This window comes from Eubalaena glacialis, chromosome 14, assembly GCF_028564815.1.
Source record: "Eubalaena glacialis isolate mEubGla1 chromosome 14, mEubGla1.1.hap2.+ XY, whole genome shotgun sequence".
Lineage (NCBI taxonomy): Eukaryota > Metazoa > Chordata > Mammalia > Artiodactyla > Balaenidae > Eubalaena > Eubalaena glacialis.
In genome coordinates this window covers 19896835-19915168 of record NC_083729.1, presented here as the reverse complement: position 1 = coordinate 19915168, position 18334 = coordinate 19896835, and the positions used below count along the sequence as shown (strand labels likewise).

Below are 18334 nucleotides of genomic sequence, written 5' to 3'. Positions count from 1 at the left end.
GATGTGTCAAGAGGCAGGATTCTTCCAAGTGACCCTGCTTCCCATCCAACTCCATGAGCCAGCGGGAAGCTGATGAAGCCCAACCAAAACTGGGAGGACTCTCTGGGCTCAGGTGGCAAGCTGTGGTAATGCCTCCGTGAATCTAGCCCTCTGGGACCTTGGGCAAGTTTCTGAACTTCTCCAAGATTTAGTTCTCTCATCTACCCCTTTCTTCCTTACTACTGTGAGGGCTATTGTGAGGGTTAATGAGAAAATGGATGGGATCATCTTATCACTGAGAGGCTAAATGTGAGAGCTGAGGGTTGGTATCAGTTCAGATTTGACTGCCTTATCAGACTACTCTCAGATATTCTCAAACACAGGGTCTCACCCACATGGACACGCACCCATGGAGACACAGCTGTATAAATACAACACAAAATGCACAGATGCTTCTTCCAGTCGCTAGGGCTCAAGCCTTGAGGTGTGACTATCTTTTCCCCCTTGTCATGCCCAAGCTCTCTCCTCATGTTGTCCAGCTGCAGCCTTCTCTTCATTCTCAGCGCTCGCGGCTCAGGCCTTGACTATCCTAATAGCTTCCTAACCAACTGGTGTCCTTGTCTCCGTTGCCTTCTTCCCCAATCCATCGTACACATTCTTCATATTAATGTATACAAAATCTTGCTTTCTCCATATTCCCTAGCTCAGGACACAAAACAATCGCCCCACCCCCACTCTTCCATCAATTCCAAACTACTGGGCATGGCACACACAAGGGCCCTTGTCCATCAGTTTCACTCTCCTTACCAAACCCCACTTCCCCGGTCTTCTCACTCTTCTCCCATCCTCCTCCACCTTCTGCCTGGAATTCCCCATCTTCCCCCTCCATTTTGAATGTTACCCTTTTTTCAACATGAGCCCAGGCTGAAGTCCACTTCCACTGGGAAAGTTGGGATCTCTTGCAGCTGAGCCTGCTCATTTTCAGGGTTTCTGCAGTCAGCCCCTCTGCACTGGGGGGGCATGCAGACCAGCTCAGATGGCAAGTTTCTTGCTGCACATATGTCTTGTGCTTTTCTCTCAGGGAAACTCTAAGCTCCACGAGGGCAGAGGGCAGGGGTTGTGCTTCTTTTGTATGTCCCCATGATGTTTTCACAATGTTGGGGCCCCTGGTTTGCAATCACACACATTTACAGTTCACAAGAGACTCACAGACACTGATACACAGAGATGCACATCTCCACGTCAATTGCATCAGACATACCAGGGGATGATGCAGATCAAAGCTGGCTGGGGAACATTTCTGTATGGCACTTCCATATTTACTCCCATATTTTGATGAGCTTAGAAGTTCACAAGTAAAGAAAACTGGAATGCACCTGGGAAGTCCTGATGGAATCAGAAAGCCAGACTTTTAAGATAAAAGTCTGAATGAAATGAGGGTTCAATGAGGGATATATGAAATGGGGCTAGATTCTAGTCACTGTAATGAAGAAATGGCCCAGGCCTTCCCATCTGAGGATGCTCCTATGCTGGGAATCCTGGGCCTTGTGTTTACATCTTGGTAGCATCCTTTCCCTTACCCTCCTTCCTTTTGAGGCAAGTAAATAATGATAGGCGGGGGTGGCTAAATGTCAGCGATTAATACTGGTGGCATTTTCAGATCCTGTTTGCATCTCAAAAAACCATTTACTTTAAAGAAATCAAATAGACAACTGTGTGGTGACAACATTAACATTTATTTGAAAAGGGCATCATGAAGGCTCATTGGGAAATCACGACTAATAGTCCTAAAGAATAATCTCGCTAAGAGTCCTTCCTCCTACATTCCAGCCCCGCCCCCCACATCCTCCTTCCCCTTCCTTAAACTAATTTGATTCAATGAGTTCAAAATACAGAAAACCGCCACAGGCACTAATTCTGCACTCACATATAAATACGTCAGCTATTATATACATACACTGTCAACTATGAACTACACTATACACACATGCACGCGCACGGGCACACACACACTCAGCCAGGTCATGAACGTCTAAATGGACACAGACATGTTACAATGTATGTGTAATGCTGCAGCATTTGTGGATTTACAGCTCTGCCCTCCACAGGCCAGAATCAACAGCCATGGAGGAAGAGCTCGAAAGGGGAAAGTGATGGGCTGGGGTCCCAAGGGCCCCTGAAGGAGAAAAGACCTGGTCAACCTCGTTGGTGCTAAAGGAGAGCACGGAAAACAGGCCACAGAGGCCCCCTCCCACAGGCCTGTGTCCCCTCCCCACTTCCCCAGCTGGCAGGCCCCACCAAGACCATCCTTCTGCAGGCTTCAGTCCTAGGCCGGATTTGGGATATGGGGTATTTTAACTAGAAGATTTCTAGGGTTAGTGAGATGAAGAGGTAATACACTGCCCTAAGCCTTCTTGCCAGACATAAGGAAGCTGCCTTGTTTCAGCACAACTGCCTGCCAGGGTCTGTGGGTCTGGAGAAGTGGACGTGGCCTGCTCAGAGATGCCCACTTCCCTGTCTACCATCAAACTTAATATTCACCCTAACAGCTCAGGTCTAGTCTTTTCCCACAGGCCCCAGCTGGCCAGCTGCCATTTCATGGTCATGAAGAGGAACTGGGAGAAATAGCCTCACTTCTCAGTGAGACTCTCTGTACCCAGGTAAGAAGCCCCAGGGACAATGGAATAGCAACTGGAAGGTGTCATGACCCAAGGGCCCCTAGTGAAGCCAGGAGGTCTGGCCTTTGAGGAGTCTAAACAAATGCAAGGCTCTTCTGATTCTTAGGCCAGCTGAAACATATCCTCTGGGACTGAGAACACCCAGGGCAAAGGGCAGTGCATCTGGGACCCCTGCACTCCAAGCACTTCAGATGGTCCCAGCCCCACCTTTTCACTGCTCATCCATCTATTCTTATGCTTGAGGCGGAGGGCTGGACAGAGGAGAATGTCTGAGGACTTTTCTCCTTCTCCTTCTGACCCACTCAGGCTACTTCTCTGGGGAGGAGATATTTAGGAGTCAAGAAATCACTTATTTCTACTTTTCAAAAAGAGGAAAATGGGAACAGGCACAGGCCATGGGGGACCCCTTTGCAAGGAAAACCAGAAGGAGCCTCCAGGGTCACACTGGGGCTCTCCTCTCATCTGCTTCTTATGCATTTATGTGACTCAACCAAGTTCACTGAAATTCCAAATATATCCATGCTACTGGGTTCTGTCAGCAGAGTGCTAACCGACCCTACCCCTTGCCCACGAGGAACAGTCTTCAGCAGTTTTGGGGAGCGACTGCTTTGGGTGGCCATGCTGACTGAAATTCACAACAGAGGAGGGTAGCAAAAAGGGCTGGTCGCTTGACACGGTGCCGCCAGACGCCAGCGGGCTTGGAAGGCAGGAAGAGTGATGCTAGGATGAAGGCTGGGGTACCCACCAAACTCTGCTTGGCTTCTCTCCCAGGGCTCGGGAGGGCAGGGGTGGGGTGAAGGAGGCTGCTTAATTTGCCATGTAATTGTTCCAGTTAATGTTCATCATAAACTTTCTGATTCTGAGGCATCTTTGGCCAGAATCCATATTCTACTCCATGTCAGTAGGCAAGTTAATATTCTACTGAGTGTAAGTTTAAATTGACACCGAGAAGGAGGGCACTCAAAATGTGGCCAGGTCTCCAAAGGAAGCACATCTTTGCTATGTAGCGGTGACACAAAGAAAAAGCTGCTTCAGACAGAGGAAACAGCAGTGAAGTATATGAAGAATGGGAATCCTGCACCTTGTTTCTTCGATCTATTCCAAGGGTGGGGATGAGGGAGAGACAGCTGATGCACATGTAGGTCTCTGGTTCTAGTGCTGGTTCTAGAAAGAGGCTCCAGGGGATGACTCCCAAGTCCCAGAACCAGGGCCCCAGGGCAGTGCTCGGGGTGCAGATGCCATGGGGGTGGACCCTACAGTCAGAGAAGCACTAGAGAGAAACAGGGCTTTGCGTCAAAGCTGAGCAGGGAAGAAAGATGGGAAGATCCAGTGAGGAAAAGACATGTTTGTGGCTCAAGATTTAGATTTTCTCTGAAGCTTCTTCCAAAGGTCATTTGTCTTCAAGTTTGTTTCTAGTTATTTTAAATTTGGTTTCTTAATAAAGAGATATTAAAGTAAAGAGAAATCTTGGTTCATGCCTGTAAAGTTGGGTTGAGCATTAGCCAAAAGCCACAGAGCAGAGCCAAAGGCTGTGGTGGAGGGGCAGGAGCCGGGCCCCTTCGGCCCTGTAGTCATGTAGACCCTCTGGAAGCCGCAGGACCACAGCACAGAGGCAGCAACCAAGGGGCGAAACTACAGGAACGAGGGTGAGGCAGCCCCCATAACCAACAAGGTTATTGCACACGCAACAGGAAAGTTACATTTGTTAAGATTCTCCTAATTTGGACAAATACACCTATCAGCCCTGATAATCAGGCTCTCACAGTACATCTGTGCAGGGCCACGCACAGAGGTGTGACCTGAGGGTGTCCCGAGAAGACTGCCCTCCCCTTAGCAGAATCAGCCCGCTTCCGACGCCACCCCACGCTGCCGAAAATTGTACCCTCAAAAGGGGTTCCTTTGGGTCAAGAAATCTACTCACCCTCCCTCTTTTCAAGAGCAAATTCTCCAGGAAGGAATCATTTGACCATTCTCACCTTCCTGTGAGTCATATCAGCTCAGAAAATTTATGGGAAGTTAGACTGGAAAAGAAGAAGGAAAGGGCTATTCTCGGCCAGAGGGAGCTGCCTTAGGAAGAGGCCCAGGTGAGGTTCTGCCAGAGGCAGCTCACACGGGGAGCCGCAGGAAGAAGAGCATCAAAGAGGGAGAACTCAACTCAGAAATACATCCCTCTGGACAAAGGAGGGGAGCTACTACAGAGGGACGCAGACTTGCCCACTTCTGCCCGCTGCTCCTCTACAGGAGGCCGGCCCGTACTTCTGCTCGCTGGCCCAGCCGGCCAGCCTGGGGACGCGGGCTCCCTCTACCAGCGGCCTGCTTCCCCCCATGGTGTCTCTACCCCAGCTTCTGTTATACAAGCTCAGTATTAATTAACAATAGAAACAATTCATGAAGAGGCAACTGGCAGGGTGAGCAGGGGGGTAGAAAAGACACCAGAGACTTGAAGGCCTTTGGACCCTCAAATGGGGAAGGAGGAGGGGACACTCTGGCGGAGATCAGTGCCCCATCTTCCAGCGCTCACATGCCACTGCTTTACAGGAGGAGCTGGCCTTGCTTCCTCCTGATTGCAGTCTACGGCTTCCTTTGACCAACTGTGTCTCTCTCTAGTTCCCTCCTGGGGGTATGGCAGCTGCGCACCCACCCCCGTGAAAGCCTTTCACTTACTACACTAAGCAGGAGTTTCCTGGGACCTCAGCCTCTCTCTGGAGACCCCCAGTGACTCTTGGCCCCAGGATGACACAGAGGAGGAGACAAAGGGCACAGGTAGGATGCTTATTGGCCCCAGAGGGGCACGTGGCCGGATCTCCCTCAGGGAAGACAGAGAGGAAGCAGGGAGGCCGAGAGGGGGCCAAGGGGGCCCAGGGCTCCACCTTGCTTAGCTGTCCAAGGTGCTTTTTCTCTGAGATTCCAGTTAGATTTCCATGTCGTAGGGGTGGGCGTGAAGGCGAGCCCCTCCCTCAGACCCCACCCCTCCGAGAAGCTTGTGTCTTGGAATTCAGTATACGCACAGATCGGGAAACTTCATCTCATAGACAGGGATGGAGTGGTTCTGAGGCTGGCCATAGGCTGCGGTGATGGTTCCTGATGGGCTTGGGGGGGGCCTGGGACAGAAACACATGGAGGAGAAAGGCATGAGGCGGGGGTTCTGGGGTCCCACCCCGTGCAACAGAGCAGCTGACTGAGGTTTCTCTTTGAATAGGGACCAGAGATTTTGTCACTCCATGGTTCCCAGGTTTCAAGCTGTTCTAGAATCTTCAGCTTGAAGTCAAGCTTTACCGCAGGCTCTACAACGACTCTGTTGCTCTAGAAAGTACCAGCTTGTGACACTAGGACCCCCGGCTCGTTTCCAGGGTTCACTGAGCTGCCTCTTTCTCCCTTCAGTCTCTGTTTCCTTACCTGGGGAGAGTTGGTGGCCGACTCCAGCCCTGGAGACAGAGGCTGGGGGCAGGGAGGGCTGAAGACGGGTGCGAGAGGAGGACTTGGGGGGAGGGGTACCTACACTGGGCCACAGAAGTATGGATCCCCTGCCCAGGGCTGCCACTTACCGGATGGTGATTTCAAAGATCTGATTGAGTTTGCTCTGCAGCAGTGATGCCTAGACACAAACAGAGGGAAAGTGAGCCGGGGGCTGACTCCCAAGCGCCCCTGCCCAGCATGCACTGAAAGTGCTGGGCAGTTGCGGCCTCAGGAAAGAAACCGGTGTGAGCTCGTTTCCAGCACTTATCTGTGGACCCTGGCTGTGGGTTCAAATCAGAAAGAGCCGCCCAGCAAAGGCCTGCTGGGGACAGCACAGAGGTCAGGAACCCCAGGAAGGACTTCAGCAAAAGTTCTGGAAGAGCCCTTAGCTCCTCCAAGTGGGGCAATAGGGCCTGCTGGGCAGAATCAGGAGGCTCAGAGCTGGTTCCAGCTCTTTCCTTAACTCCCAAGGAGCAGTTGTGCAAAGTTGGTGCATTAGGGAAGATGTTCTCTCTGGTCCCTTCCGGCTCCACCTAAGTCCATGTACACAGAGAGTGAGACTGTGCTCAACTCTGAGCTCACGAAATGTGCAGCATCTACCTCTCAGGATGGGACAAGAGGTTAGCATAATATAGGCCCAGAAAAATCTATATTGTACTTACATGTATTTTTATATATAATTTATATATTTTTATATATTACTATATATAATTATTATAATATATGAGAAGTTTATGTATATATGTTTGAAATATATATAATAGAAAATTACATGTGTTTTTATTGAGAGGAAAAAGTACAATAAAATAGAAGTTATTTGTAGACTTTGGATGTTTACAATTATGTTGCATTGTTACGAAGATGGACACTGGGACTAACAAATCCTGGAATATCGTTTTCAAGAAATGTTTGTGCTCTTCCCTTAGCCATCTACTCTTCTTTCTACTCGTCTGGCACCCTCTCATTCAGATTTCTTTTCCAAGGCCAGGCCGTTCCATTCCACCTGCCGGGGTCCCCCAGTTGGAAGCGGGCCCTGTAGCAAACGCTGGCCATCTTTCCTGTGCCATGGCCCCTTCCCCCATCACTCCATAATGTGACAATCCTAATGGCAACCAACTCGCAGAGTTGTCATGAGAAGGAGATAAGCTGATAAATGTAAGATGCTCTGGTGAACAGCAAGTGCTATTTACGTTCTTGCTCTGATGATTATAATTATTATAATCTGTCTATTTGGTACAGGAGATCCTGAGGTCAGGATTTCTCCCTTATATGAAAACTGTGACCTCTGGAGGGGTGTATGACTAATAGCTTTTAGGTTCAGGGGGAAACAATGTAGTGCCAAGGCACTGCTGGGATCTAAACCCTAAGTTCTGGATGACAACAGTACCAGGATCTCCTAGAAACTCAGTCCTGCCCTGGACCCACATCCAGTGTCTGTTTGATCCCGGGAGGGGCACCGTTATGTCTCACTTACCCGGGCCCCGCAATGCGCTGCAATCTCCTCAAAGGGCGCCTTCTGGAACTTCTCCACCACCTGTCGCCGCCGTTCACGCTCCTGCTCCTCGACGGCCACGCTGTCCACTGCGGCACAGAGAGCCGGGTCAGCCCTCAGGTCCTAGCCCAGTGATGCAGTCTGAGATTGCCCCCCAGCTCGCCACTCTGCTGACGAGGGGCAGGGTAGCGTGGAGGGTGCGATGCCATCACTTGGCCCTGGGAGGGCTAGACCCTTTTCTGATTCTGCCCCTTTCCTTGCCTAAGAGTTTGAAAACTAGTTGAGTGGACCCTTAAGTGGGGCTAAAGCCCCATGTAGTTGCATTGACACTAGGACTCTTAGACGAAAGTTCCTGGAACAGGAAGTACTCTGGGGGGAATATGAAAAGGGACATCAACAGTGGAAAAGCCACAAAAGACAGCGAAGAACCCCCATGGCAGAGCAGTCTGAGGCCATTTAGTTTAAGGCTTCTGCATATTCCTCTTGGGAGCCAAAATGAAAAAAAAAAAAAAAGGAAGGGTATGAAATATGTTCATCATGCCCAGTTTAAGAAGGCAGAGCAGTGGGAACGTTTAGAAAGTGTACCATGAACGACAACAAAAATAAAGATTTGTTATCAGTTATCAGAAAAATTCTCTAATTCGGTATACTTCATTGCCCAATAGTCTAGACGAGGTAATACTGCATTTTAAAATCTATTGCCGTTATTAAATAAATATTAATAGGATTTTTTCTTAATGGCTTTCATTGGTCAACTTTTTCTTTTGTATCACACTCCATCAAAAAATTGTCAAGGTATTTATACAAATTAAAATTGCTTTCTACTTGTCTGATTGGCTGTAACCCTCAACTGACCACTTTTAATGGCAGCGGTCAGTAGAAAAAGGGTTCCTGGCATAGGACATGGACCCACCCCGTTAAGAGAGGGGGACTTTTAACTGCAGCTTCAGTAGTTGTGAAGAGTTTAGAGGAAGCCACCAGCCTCTCCCCTCACACCTGTGTGAATCACACTTGGGAGGGCAGCAAACAGCTGCGCACACCCACACGCCTCTCCAGGACCCAGCCCTGCGATCCCCTCCCTGGGGGTCTCCCACTTACCAATGGCCTTCTTCAGCGTCTCATAGGTGATCTCCTCGGCAGGCACGCGCTGAGGGAGAGGGAACAGAAGTGCTCAGAAAGGGGGGTTGGGGGAGGCAGCCTTGGCTTCCTCAGTTACCTGGCAGCCATTTCGCTTCTCAGAAGACTGTCCTGATGGGAGAAACTCCCTCAGGACACCCACATTCTCACTAGGGTCTCTGGAAGCTACCTGAGCAGGCACAGAGCCTCCAACTGAAGGAGAGCAGGGAGAGAGAGAGGTGGGGAGGCTAGTGCCTCATCAGTCACAAGTCTCGCCTGAAAGAACTCACTGGGCCCTCCTCCCCTCGCCCCCCAGCGGGTCCCATTAAGCTCCCTGGGAAGAAAACACTGTAACTCAAACAAATCTTCAGAGAATGTAACAGAAAATATTTGAAACAAGAGAAGGCAGTTAAATATAATCTCATATGAAAATTTCAAGAACTGACTAACATTTTTGAAGACTTCTGATATTAAATTATCCACCAAGGTGATTTGAGTATTCAGTAAAGGTAAGGCATACTGAGGTTGGTCCAAGGACCTGGGTCACAGGATCTGTGTCATGGGAACCCATAAAAGGAGGCGGAAAATAATAAAACCCGAAGAAGGGTGTTCTATGGATGTGTGGCCTTAGGTCAGATGCTGAAAATTGTGAAGGAGTTTGGACTAAATTCCAGGAATTCCCCACTAGACTGTGAGCTCCTTGAGGCAAGACCCATGATTTATTCATATTCTATTACTTAAATGTAATATTACATGAAAGAGGCAGACACAGGAGAGAATGATTTCATTGATATAAAGCTCAAGAAGTGACATAAGTTGGGCTAGTGGCTCCCTCTGGGGAGGGGGTACAGAGGCAGGGCTCCTGGAAGACAACGTTTTAGTCCTTGATCCGGGTGTGAGTGCATCAGTATATTCACTTTATTCACTCAGACAATTCACTGAGCTTGGAATTCCATAAATGCTTGTTCGAGTAGGAATGGACAGAGTTGTAGGTATGGGATAAAGTCATCCAACAGATATTAAGTGAGCACCAATTATGTGTCGGATTCTTGGCTAGTCACTTAGTTGAAATTGCAAAATGTATTACTATAGGAATTACACGCAAGAGAGCGCTATCATTCACTCTGAAGATTCATTCACTGTGAAGGTTCATCCTCTGTAGGTCTGTCCATCCACCCATCCATCCATCCATCCATCCATCCATCCATCCATCCATCCACTGTCAGCACTGACCAACATCAGATATTCACGGGTAAAGTGATAGGAAACCATGTGGTGGTGGGAGAAAAAGGAAGACAGATCACTGGGTAAAGGCAGGCAGAGAGAAGCTGATGGAGGAGATGGACCACAGGCTGGATGTTGATGAATGGGCGATTCATGAACGTAGAGGTGGAGAGGAAGGGTGATTCCGACATGGGATTCCATACTAGCAAAGACCTGGAGGTGAATGAGATAGCATGGGGGAGACTGAGAGCAGACCAGCCAGAGAGGAGGGGAGATGAAATGAAATGGGAGGGCATCCCTGACTACAAATGGCTCTGAATGCCAGGCACTGGGTTTGGAATTTAACCAAACCAGCATTTATTGATCACCTGCTATGAGGCTGGCATTTGAGGCTACAGGGAGTCACCATGAGATTCTGGAGGGGTGGGGGGGCATGGTGGGCTGGAAGTGGAAAGAAGTATAGCACGGCAGAAGGGTAGAGGCTCCCACACCCCTGCTTTAGATACCAAGCCTTCCCCGGGCTAAGCTGACTCTCTGAGGGGGAGGAACCCATGATGGTGACCGGGAGGCCAAGAGGAGCAGGCGCTGTGTACCCAGGTGAGCATTTCTCTTCCTTCTTCTGCTTCACTTTACTTATCAATTCCTGAGGGTCTCTCAACTCTCGGGAAGGAAGAATTACAACTATTGAGGGGATAGCAGCGAACTCACGCTGTGCTCCTAACACGTGAGGTTCCCATCCCTGCAGAGCTGGAAGGGCCTTGGAGGACGCCTGGCTCAACCTCATGTTGCTTCTCCAATGAGCCTGAGTCAGAGCTTCCTTCCTTCCATGGGAAGGTTCCAGACAAGCTTGGAAAAGCCCTGCCCTGGAGGTCTGCCCCAGTAACCGAGGAGCTGTTGGAATGGCTGAGGGCACAGTTAGGGGGAGGCTTGATCTTTACCCCACTGACTTCTCCTTGCTCCAGGCCCATCTGGGGAAAGGCTGGGTGTGCAGGCTGTCCTTCACAGCTGTCCGTGCCCAGGGATCGCGCAAGTCTCCTTGTCCCAGTCCCACCCAGATGTGCATCCTCCCTGCTTCTTGCTAAGGTTCCCCTGCGTCTCTGTCAACTCCCTTAATTGGCAGAGTTACCATTTAAAACAAGTGTACTGCATCCTGAGGCTTCAGTTCCCTCGGGACGCCTTCCTCCCTCCTCCCTGCCCCGCCCCCATTTCTTTTTCATTTTAGGGAGTAAATTTGGTATTTCCACTAAAATTCTTTATTCCCCCTTACTTGTGGGTACACCTTCTTTATTTTCTGAGGTAGAAGCAATACTGGTAGGAGATATATCACATGGTAATTTAAACAGAAATTAGATATTCACAGCCCTCAAGAGATGATGGAAGGAAGAGAGATCTGTAAGCTACATCTTTCTCTTTAAAAAAGCATTTTTCTTGACATATCTGGAAGAAACATTGTAAAAGCTATTCTTGCCCTCATCTTTCCTGTGAGGCCTTCCAATTTCCAACATGGAGCACGTCCGCCTCCATCATGAATAGGGAATGACTAACAGCAAGCCTTTCAAGACTGATTTTTATAACATGCTCATAGGAGTGTACGGCGGGGGGCGGGGATTCGGTAATTTTTTCCAGATGGAAATGTCTAGGATACATATGATGAGAGTCAGTAAGAAAACAGGACTTACTTGAGAAATTTACTTTCTGTGCAACTTTAAATGTGTGGGGTGGCTAAGGGAGCCTAGATCGTGGAGTGTCTGACCACCTAGGAGGTGGGAAGAGTCCCCTCCCGGGAGGACGCTGAGCTTCACCAGGACAGTGGATCAAGAATGAGACATTCACCTCCTCCTTCTCTGGGCTGTTCCTCGATTCTACCTCCACCTGCAGGGAAATGGTTTCTCCAATGCTCTTCCTCTTGGATAAGCGATCCTCATCTGGGAAAGGAGGATAGAGAAGCTAGAGTCCCCAGCCCCTGCAGAGGTTCACGCCAGGATCACGCCTCCAGCACCATCTCCCAACCCCCTTGCCTTTGCCTGGTCCACAGTCCTCGGAGGGCTCAGAGGGAGTTTATACACTGGGGCTACAGCTGGAGTTTATGGAGGGCTGCGGGCCTTCACCGCCTATCTTAGGGCGGTGAGTTTTGCTTTTTAGGGCTAAGATGCTGAAATCACTGATGAGCACAAAGAAGCTGCTTATGACCAGAAAGCGTATCTCAACTTTCACAAGGGTCATCTGCTAATAGCACCAGCAGCTGTCATTTGCGTAGCATTTCCTACTACGGGCATTTGCCTCTACCCTCTAAGGCAGGTGTTGTTAATATCCCTATTTTACAGCCAAGGCAACTGAGACTCAGAGATGCCAAGGGACTCGTCTAAGATTCTTCAGGAAGTAAGCTGCAGAGAACTGGGCCTCAGACTCCACAGCCCATGTGTGCTCTTTCCGGCACAGTGGGGTCTCTCCCACGCACAGGCCAGGCTATCCCGTGGGCCAGTTACTCCCAAGGACCCTGCACTGAGGAGGAGAGGTGGGAAAATCAAGGATCTCACCATGGATTTCCACTGTGTCTTTCAGCTCTTGTGTGACATCTAAGGTGCCATGGAAGGTGACCGAAGGACTCAAGTCCCTTCCTTTCAGGCCCTGGCCAAGAAAAGCCAGAGGCAGGCTCGGAAGTCCGCGAGCAGGGCTCCTACCTGTCAGCTGAGGGATGTAGGGCAGGCAGAGCCTGTCTGCGTTGTAACCACTGCCCCCCAGGACTTCACTGATCTTGCTCTGGCGGAAGAGAAACTCAATCACCACTCCATCAAGGTTTTGAGACAGCCTGGGAGACAAAGGAGGGAAGAGGCAAATGAGAACCATGGGGGACTAGGATGATTTCCTGATGACCTTCCTTATTTTAAAAGTAATGCTCGGGCTTCCCTGGTGGCGCAGTGGTTGAGAATCTGCCTGCCAATGCAGGGGACATGGGTTCGAGCCCTGGTCTGGGAAGATCCCACATGCCGTGGAGCGACTAGGCCCGTGAGCCACAATTGCTGAGCCTGCGCGTCTGGAGCCTGTGCTCCACAACAAGAGAGGCCGCGATAGTGAGAGGCCTGTGCACCGCGATGAAGAGTGGCCCCCACTTGCTGCAACTGGAGAAAGCCCTCACACAGAAACGAAGACCCAACACAGCCATAAATAAAAAAATAAAAAAAAAAAAGTAATGTTCAAGGGAGTTCCCCGGTGGCCTAGTGGTTAGGATTCCCGGCTTTTACTGCCGTGGCCTGGGCTCAATCCCTGGTCGGGGAACTGAGATCCCTCAAGCCACGCAGCAAGGCCGGAAAAAAAAAAAGTAACACTCATTATACAAAAGTGACAGAGGAGCAAAAGGAAAAAAAACACCTACAGTCCCACTTTCCAGAGAGAACCACATTCACATTTTGTGCAGAGTCCCTCAGTCACACACATTTTTGCACACACACAAACATCCCCATGGCCCCCACTGTCCTGTTCTAGGATCTACTTTATTCACCCATTATACACTGAATATTTCACATGAACTGTTCTTTAAAAACATTTTGGATGGGCTACCAGTTGTCTATGGTGTGGATGGGCCATAATTTATAAAGCCATCCTCTATTGTGGGATATTTTGTTTTTTTCAGAATATCTTTCCCTTGAGTCCCTCTGATGCTGAAGTGATGTTGGCCCACACACTGCAGGCTGAGAAGGCCACTTGGATTGGTGGCACTGTCTTGTCAGGAAGGACTCCTCCAGGATTTGTTCCCATGGGCTTGGCCAAAGTTCCCAGAGGCTGCATCCCATATTCTACAGTACAACACACTGAGATGGCTCAAGGCATGAATTATGGTCAGGTGAGGGGATCAAACTTGACCCAGGACTTCTGGGTCATAGGCATAGGGTCCACTTTCTGCCCTTGAGCCCATAGAAGCCCAAGTCCCTGGCCTCAGACCATCCACTTTCTTGCTCAGCTGCTTGGGTTGTCCTTGACCACGTCCTCAGTGTTCTCACCTGGGCCTCTCCACGAACACGTCCTCAGGGAGCATGTATGGAGCCTCTTTCTTCCTGCTCTCTATCACCTGAGGTTTGGGAGGAATCGTGAGAAAAGCTGGGTTCAGCAGGGAGAGGGAAATCCAAACAGGCCAGTGAAAGAGCTCCCGCTCCCCTGAGCACTTCCTCTCTCCCACGAACCCCCTGGAAGAGCACCCACGGCTGGGCTTCTGAGGGAGAAATTCAGACCAACAGGGACCCCAGGGCAGCCTGTGAAGCCCAGGAGGACTGCTCAAGCTATCTCCAGTGACACACATGCATTAAGTGTCCTCCAAAGGCAGGGGACTTTTAGCTCCCAAGAGAGTTCAGTTCCTTGCTCCTGTGTCCTATTCCTGTTTTCTGTTTAAACGCAAAAAAGGGAGCATAGGTCTCACTGTTCCCCAAACCCAGGCGCACTGCAAAACACCCTGATGGAGAGTGACATGGTGAGTTTCCCTCAGCATCCTTTGCAAATTTTTGACAAGAAAGCTGACAGTTATTAAGATGCTGAGAAGTGGGAGGACACTTGGCATGAAAGTATGTGCAGGAGGTGAGGAAGCCACGATGCTACTATTTTTACTGAAGAGGATGTCGGGGCATTGCTTTCCTGCCCTCCTGGATCAGCCCAAGGCTGGGAAGATCCTGCCTCATTCAGGGTGGTCTCTAGCACAGCAATACAGCACCTTCCTCCATGCCTGCAGTCAGCCCAGGCCAGCTGAGACCTGAGCTTTCTTGTTTAGTTTTATTTTGTTTTGCCAGTGTATTTTAAAGTTAATCCTACCTATTGTATCATTCTACCTCTACATAGTTCAGTATGTCTTAAAATGCCTTTTTGCAACAACTGAGAACATTTGCTTATAGACCGGGTATAAGATAATACCAAGGCATAACCGATAATTTAATTAGGCATGTAAATAGCATAGCAATTAGGTAGAAAGGTGCCCATATTTTTTTGGACACATACTGATATATGCAGAGGTGAAACGACATGATAGTCAAGGTTTGTTTGAACATATTTCAGCAAAGGAAAAGAAAAGGAAAAGGAGACAGATGAAGCAAATGTGGAAGAATCTTCATAACTGTTTAATTCGTGTGACAGCTGTGCGGACGTTCACTGCCCTACTCATATTGCTTTTGTGATATTTGAAAATTTTCGTAACAAAAACTTTCCTTAAAGTAGCTTTAGTCCCAGATGACCTGAGAGATGTGGGTGTGTGCGCTTCCGGGAGTGGGGGGAGCACAGAGGGGCCGGAAGTAGAGGGGGGCAGGTAGCAGGTTGGGAAGGGGTACAGGATACTGCCTGTGCCTGACCCTGCCCCGCTATGTCATGCCGTACAGGAGGAGTCACTACCGCTGGGAATGTCTCATCATTAGTTCTCATGCCTAGACTAAGCACAGGGCTCATGCAATTAAGCAAAAGTTGCTCTGGGGAAACCCCAAGTCAAGGGCCTCCTGAGCTCTCAGGGTCATGAGGACACCAACCTCACGGATGTGCTGGCAGAAGGCAGGCACTGTCGTGAGTTGGCTGATGAGGTTCAGGTAGGCGGCACCCAGCGCGTAGAGGGCACAGCGGTTGTAAACAGGCAAGTTCTCTTCATTGACCTGGGCCACGTCCTGTGGCAACACAGAGGGAACAAACTATACTGGTGCCCCACCCTCCAGGCACCCTCTACCAACCTCCTTTAGAGGTGGCCCGCTACTGAAGACAAAGCCTTTTCCAGCATTTTCCCCATAACTTCCTGGGGAACAGAAGTCGCCCTCATTAAAGCTGAAGCAAATGGTCCTTAGAACAATCCACGAGCTGGAGGCTCATAAATACTTGAGTGGAGAGGCGATGACCTCAATGCCCCACTCTGCAGTTCCAGCTGTAGTGAACTTGACTGTCCAAACCCTCATGAATCCCACCTCTAGGATGCTGTTACCTTCACTACAGACCTTGGATGATTCTTGGAGGACTGGATTGGCTTGCTAAGCTGGGTTCATATGTTAAACTGACAAAGTTGTGAGAGTTACTAGGGGATCGGGACACAAAGGAATCTCAGATTCTAGAATGAAGACTATCATAGCATCTGGGTTGGCCTTGCAGGACTTAGCACCATGAAGCAGGTAGCTGAAGAGTCTCCACCACAGAATTCCAGGTTTGCCACCATTCAGGATATGATGCCCACCTAGCTTCAGGGCCCTGCTGACCCTGGCCTTTGAGGTCTGAAGAACCCGCCCCAATTCCCAGCATCTTGAGCAGTACACTTCCACCCAGGCAGACCGTGAAAGTCTAAAGCCCTATCTAGTGCCACACTGGCTGCCTGAGAGTCACGAGGGGGGCTTGTTGAATCTCCAGATCCCCAAGCTTGGGGACAGAACTGGGATTATATATTTTTAATAAGTGCTTAAGGTAATTCTGAAGCACAGCCAGGTTTGGGAACCAGGTAATCTTTAGACAAACGAGTTTGTTTGGAGATTGCTCTGGGCTTATGAGTACCCTCTTGGCAATCCTTGGAGTCTCATTCAGACCTTGCAAGAGACCCAGAATACTAGGGTGAAGGGATATTTTTGAAAGACCCTGTTTCCCGGGGGTCCTTTACTCTGAGGATGGGCCAAAGCCATGAATTCAGCATTCTTTGGTGGTTCCCCAAATAGGACCATGGTCTGTGGTCTTCATGGAGGAATGGCCAACCAAGGGTGCAACATTCCTGGGCTCCAGAACAGTTGTTAAGCAGTAGCTACTTGGCACTCTCATTAGTGCTTGGCCAAAACAGGTCCCCTCCCCCGATCCCAACCCCTATGTCCCGCCCACACGGGGCCCCACCTGGACAGCCAGCACCAGGCGGATGAGGTCTACCACCACCTCCTCGTTGGCCAGCTCAATGCTGATGAGCGCCAGCAGCCCGTAGAGCGCCTCGTAGTGCTGCTGTACGTTCGCTTCCTCCTTACAGCTCAGGTAGATGTGTCTGTAGAGCTGCTGGGAGTGCTGGAGATGGGGACAAGGGTGGAGGCAAGGCCACGGCGGGCAGGGTGGGGGTACAGGAGGGGCAAGGAGAATGGGAAGAGCCGTCTGAAGGGGGCGGCACAGCTGTGTGTACCCCACCTCCGCCCCCAGGGACAGGATGCCTTTAAAGCAGACCCCAGTGGAATCGGGCAGTGCAGGAGTATGTGCTTAGGGAAGGTGGGTCCAGTGAAACCAGCAACAAAAGCTGCTGCCCAAATCCAGGTTTAGAACACAGTCAAGGGATGCTCCTCACTCTGGCTCGGTGATAAGTACGACCTGGGGGCTTGATCCCCTAGAGGGGTCGGCTGGTCATCCTGACTAAGCATAGTCAAAGAGGAGGAAGTGGGTTCTAGGGGCATGGCCAGTGGCGACTTGGGGGCCGGAAGACTGGGGTCCGCAGGGCCTGACCCACCCGGGGCTCACTGTGTCTTGAGGTCACGCTTGCTAACCTTCTTCATGAAGATGGTGTCCTGCCGGGAGCACTTGTCCACTTTCAGCTTCAGGACAGAGATGTCACTGAGGGTACTGGGAGGGGACGTGAGGGGCCACCTCAGTCAGCCCTTCCGTGAGGCCAGCAGAGCTCACGTGGTATCACTGGGCTCTATCCCAGTGTTGTTAGTTGTACCAATGCCTCCCTGTGTCCTCCTGCCCTGGTTCTTAGCCTGATCTCCACTTTCTCCCAAGCTCTCACGCTCCTGTCTCTTTTTTCTTAAATACTGATCCAGATTATCCTCTTCCTCCCTTTCTTTCCTCCCTTTCAGCCCCCCAGTCTCAACTGATAACCCTGCATCCCCTTCTTTCCTCCCCACCTGAGAGCTCCCATGGGTACCTGCTCTTTACCTCCCAAATCTCCCTCCCTTGCTCCACCAGGCACAAATGCCCCTTCAGTCCCTCCTTCCCTTGTAGGACCCCAGGGTCCATGTCCGTGATTAGCTCCCTGGGGGGGTCCCACTGAAGATCTGAATTGTCTTCCCACCTGAGTGTGAGGTTTTCATGGGAGTCTCCTCCCCCATCACACACCAAATAGAGGGGACACCCCAAGTTCACCTGATGGTGCAGAACTTGTGACGGTTGCCATGACGATCAATGAAACTGATGAGAATCTCTAGAACGAAGAGACGGATCTCTGCGTCCTCCATGAGGGCGGTGGAGAGAAGGCGGTCGAGGAAGTTGCTGGGCAGAGCTGACATCATGTTGTTGCACTGGAAGCCGGTGGATACCTGCAAGGGAGCCCAGGATCATGTGCTTAGGAACGCCGGCCCTCCCGGCAGCGGTGAGGAGACTGAGGAGCGGTCGGCAGAATCTGGGTCTGAAGCATCCATCCTCTCTAAACATCTCCCAGCCCAGTTTCCCCGTCCTCCACCTTAGGCAGCTTTTAGGAACCCTC

The 18334-nt window shown here is 50.3% G+C and overlaps 1 protein-coding gene across 3 annotated transcripts in view; it reads right to left on the bottom strand.

Moving 5' to 3' along the window:
• Nucleotides 1-1705: 1705 nt before the first annotated feature.
• The window catches only part of EFR3B (EFR3 homolog B), an 88455-nt gene continuing 71826 nt past the window's right edge, over nt 1706-18334 (bottom strand). For all 3 annotated transcript variants that reach the window (XM_061210875.1, XM_061210873.1, XM_061210874.1), the window contains exons 13-23: nt 17995-18167; nt 17397-17472; nt 16768-16929; nt 15444-15575; nt 13944-14011; nt 12627-12754; nt 11779-11870; nt 8704-8752; nt 7588-7694; nt 6203-6252; nt 1706-5758 (exon numbers count right to left, since the gene is read on the bottom strand). In XM_061210875.1, the coding sequence (XP_061066858.1) occupies nt 5653-5758; nt 6203-6252; nt 7588-7694; nt 8704-8752; nt 11779-11870; nt 12627-12754; nt 13944-14011; nt 15444-15575; nt 16768-16929; nt 17397-17472; nt 17995-18167 (1143 nt within the window). In that variant the 3' untranslated portion in view covers nt 1706-5652. The remainder of the gene's footprint in view (nt 5759-6202; nt 6253-7587; nt 7695-8703; nt 8753-11778; nt 11871-12626; nt 12755-13943; nt 14012-15443; nt 15576-16767; nt 16930-17396; nt 17473-17994; nt 18168-18334) is intronic.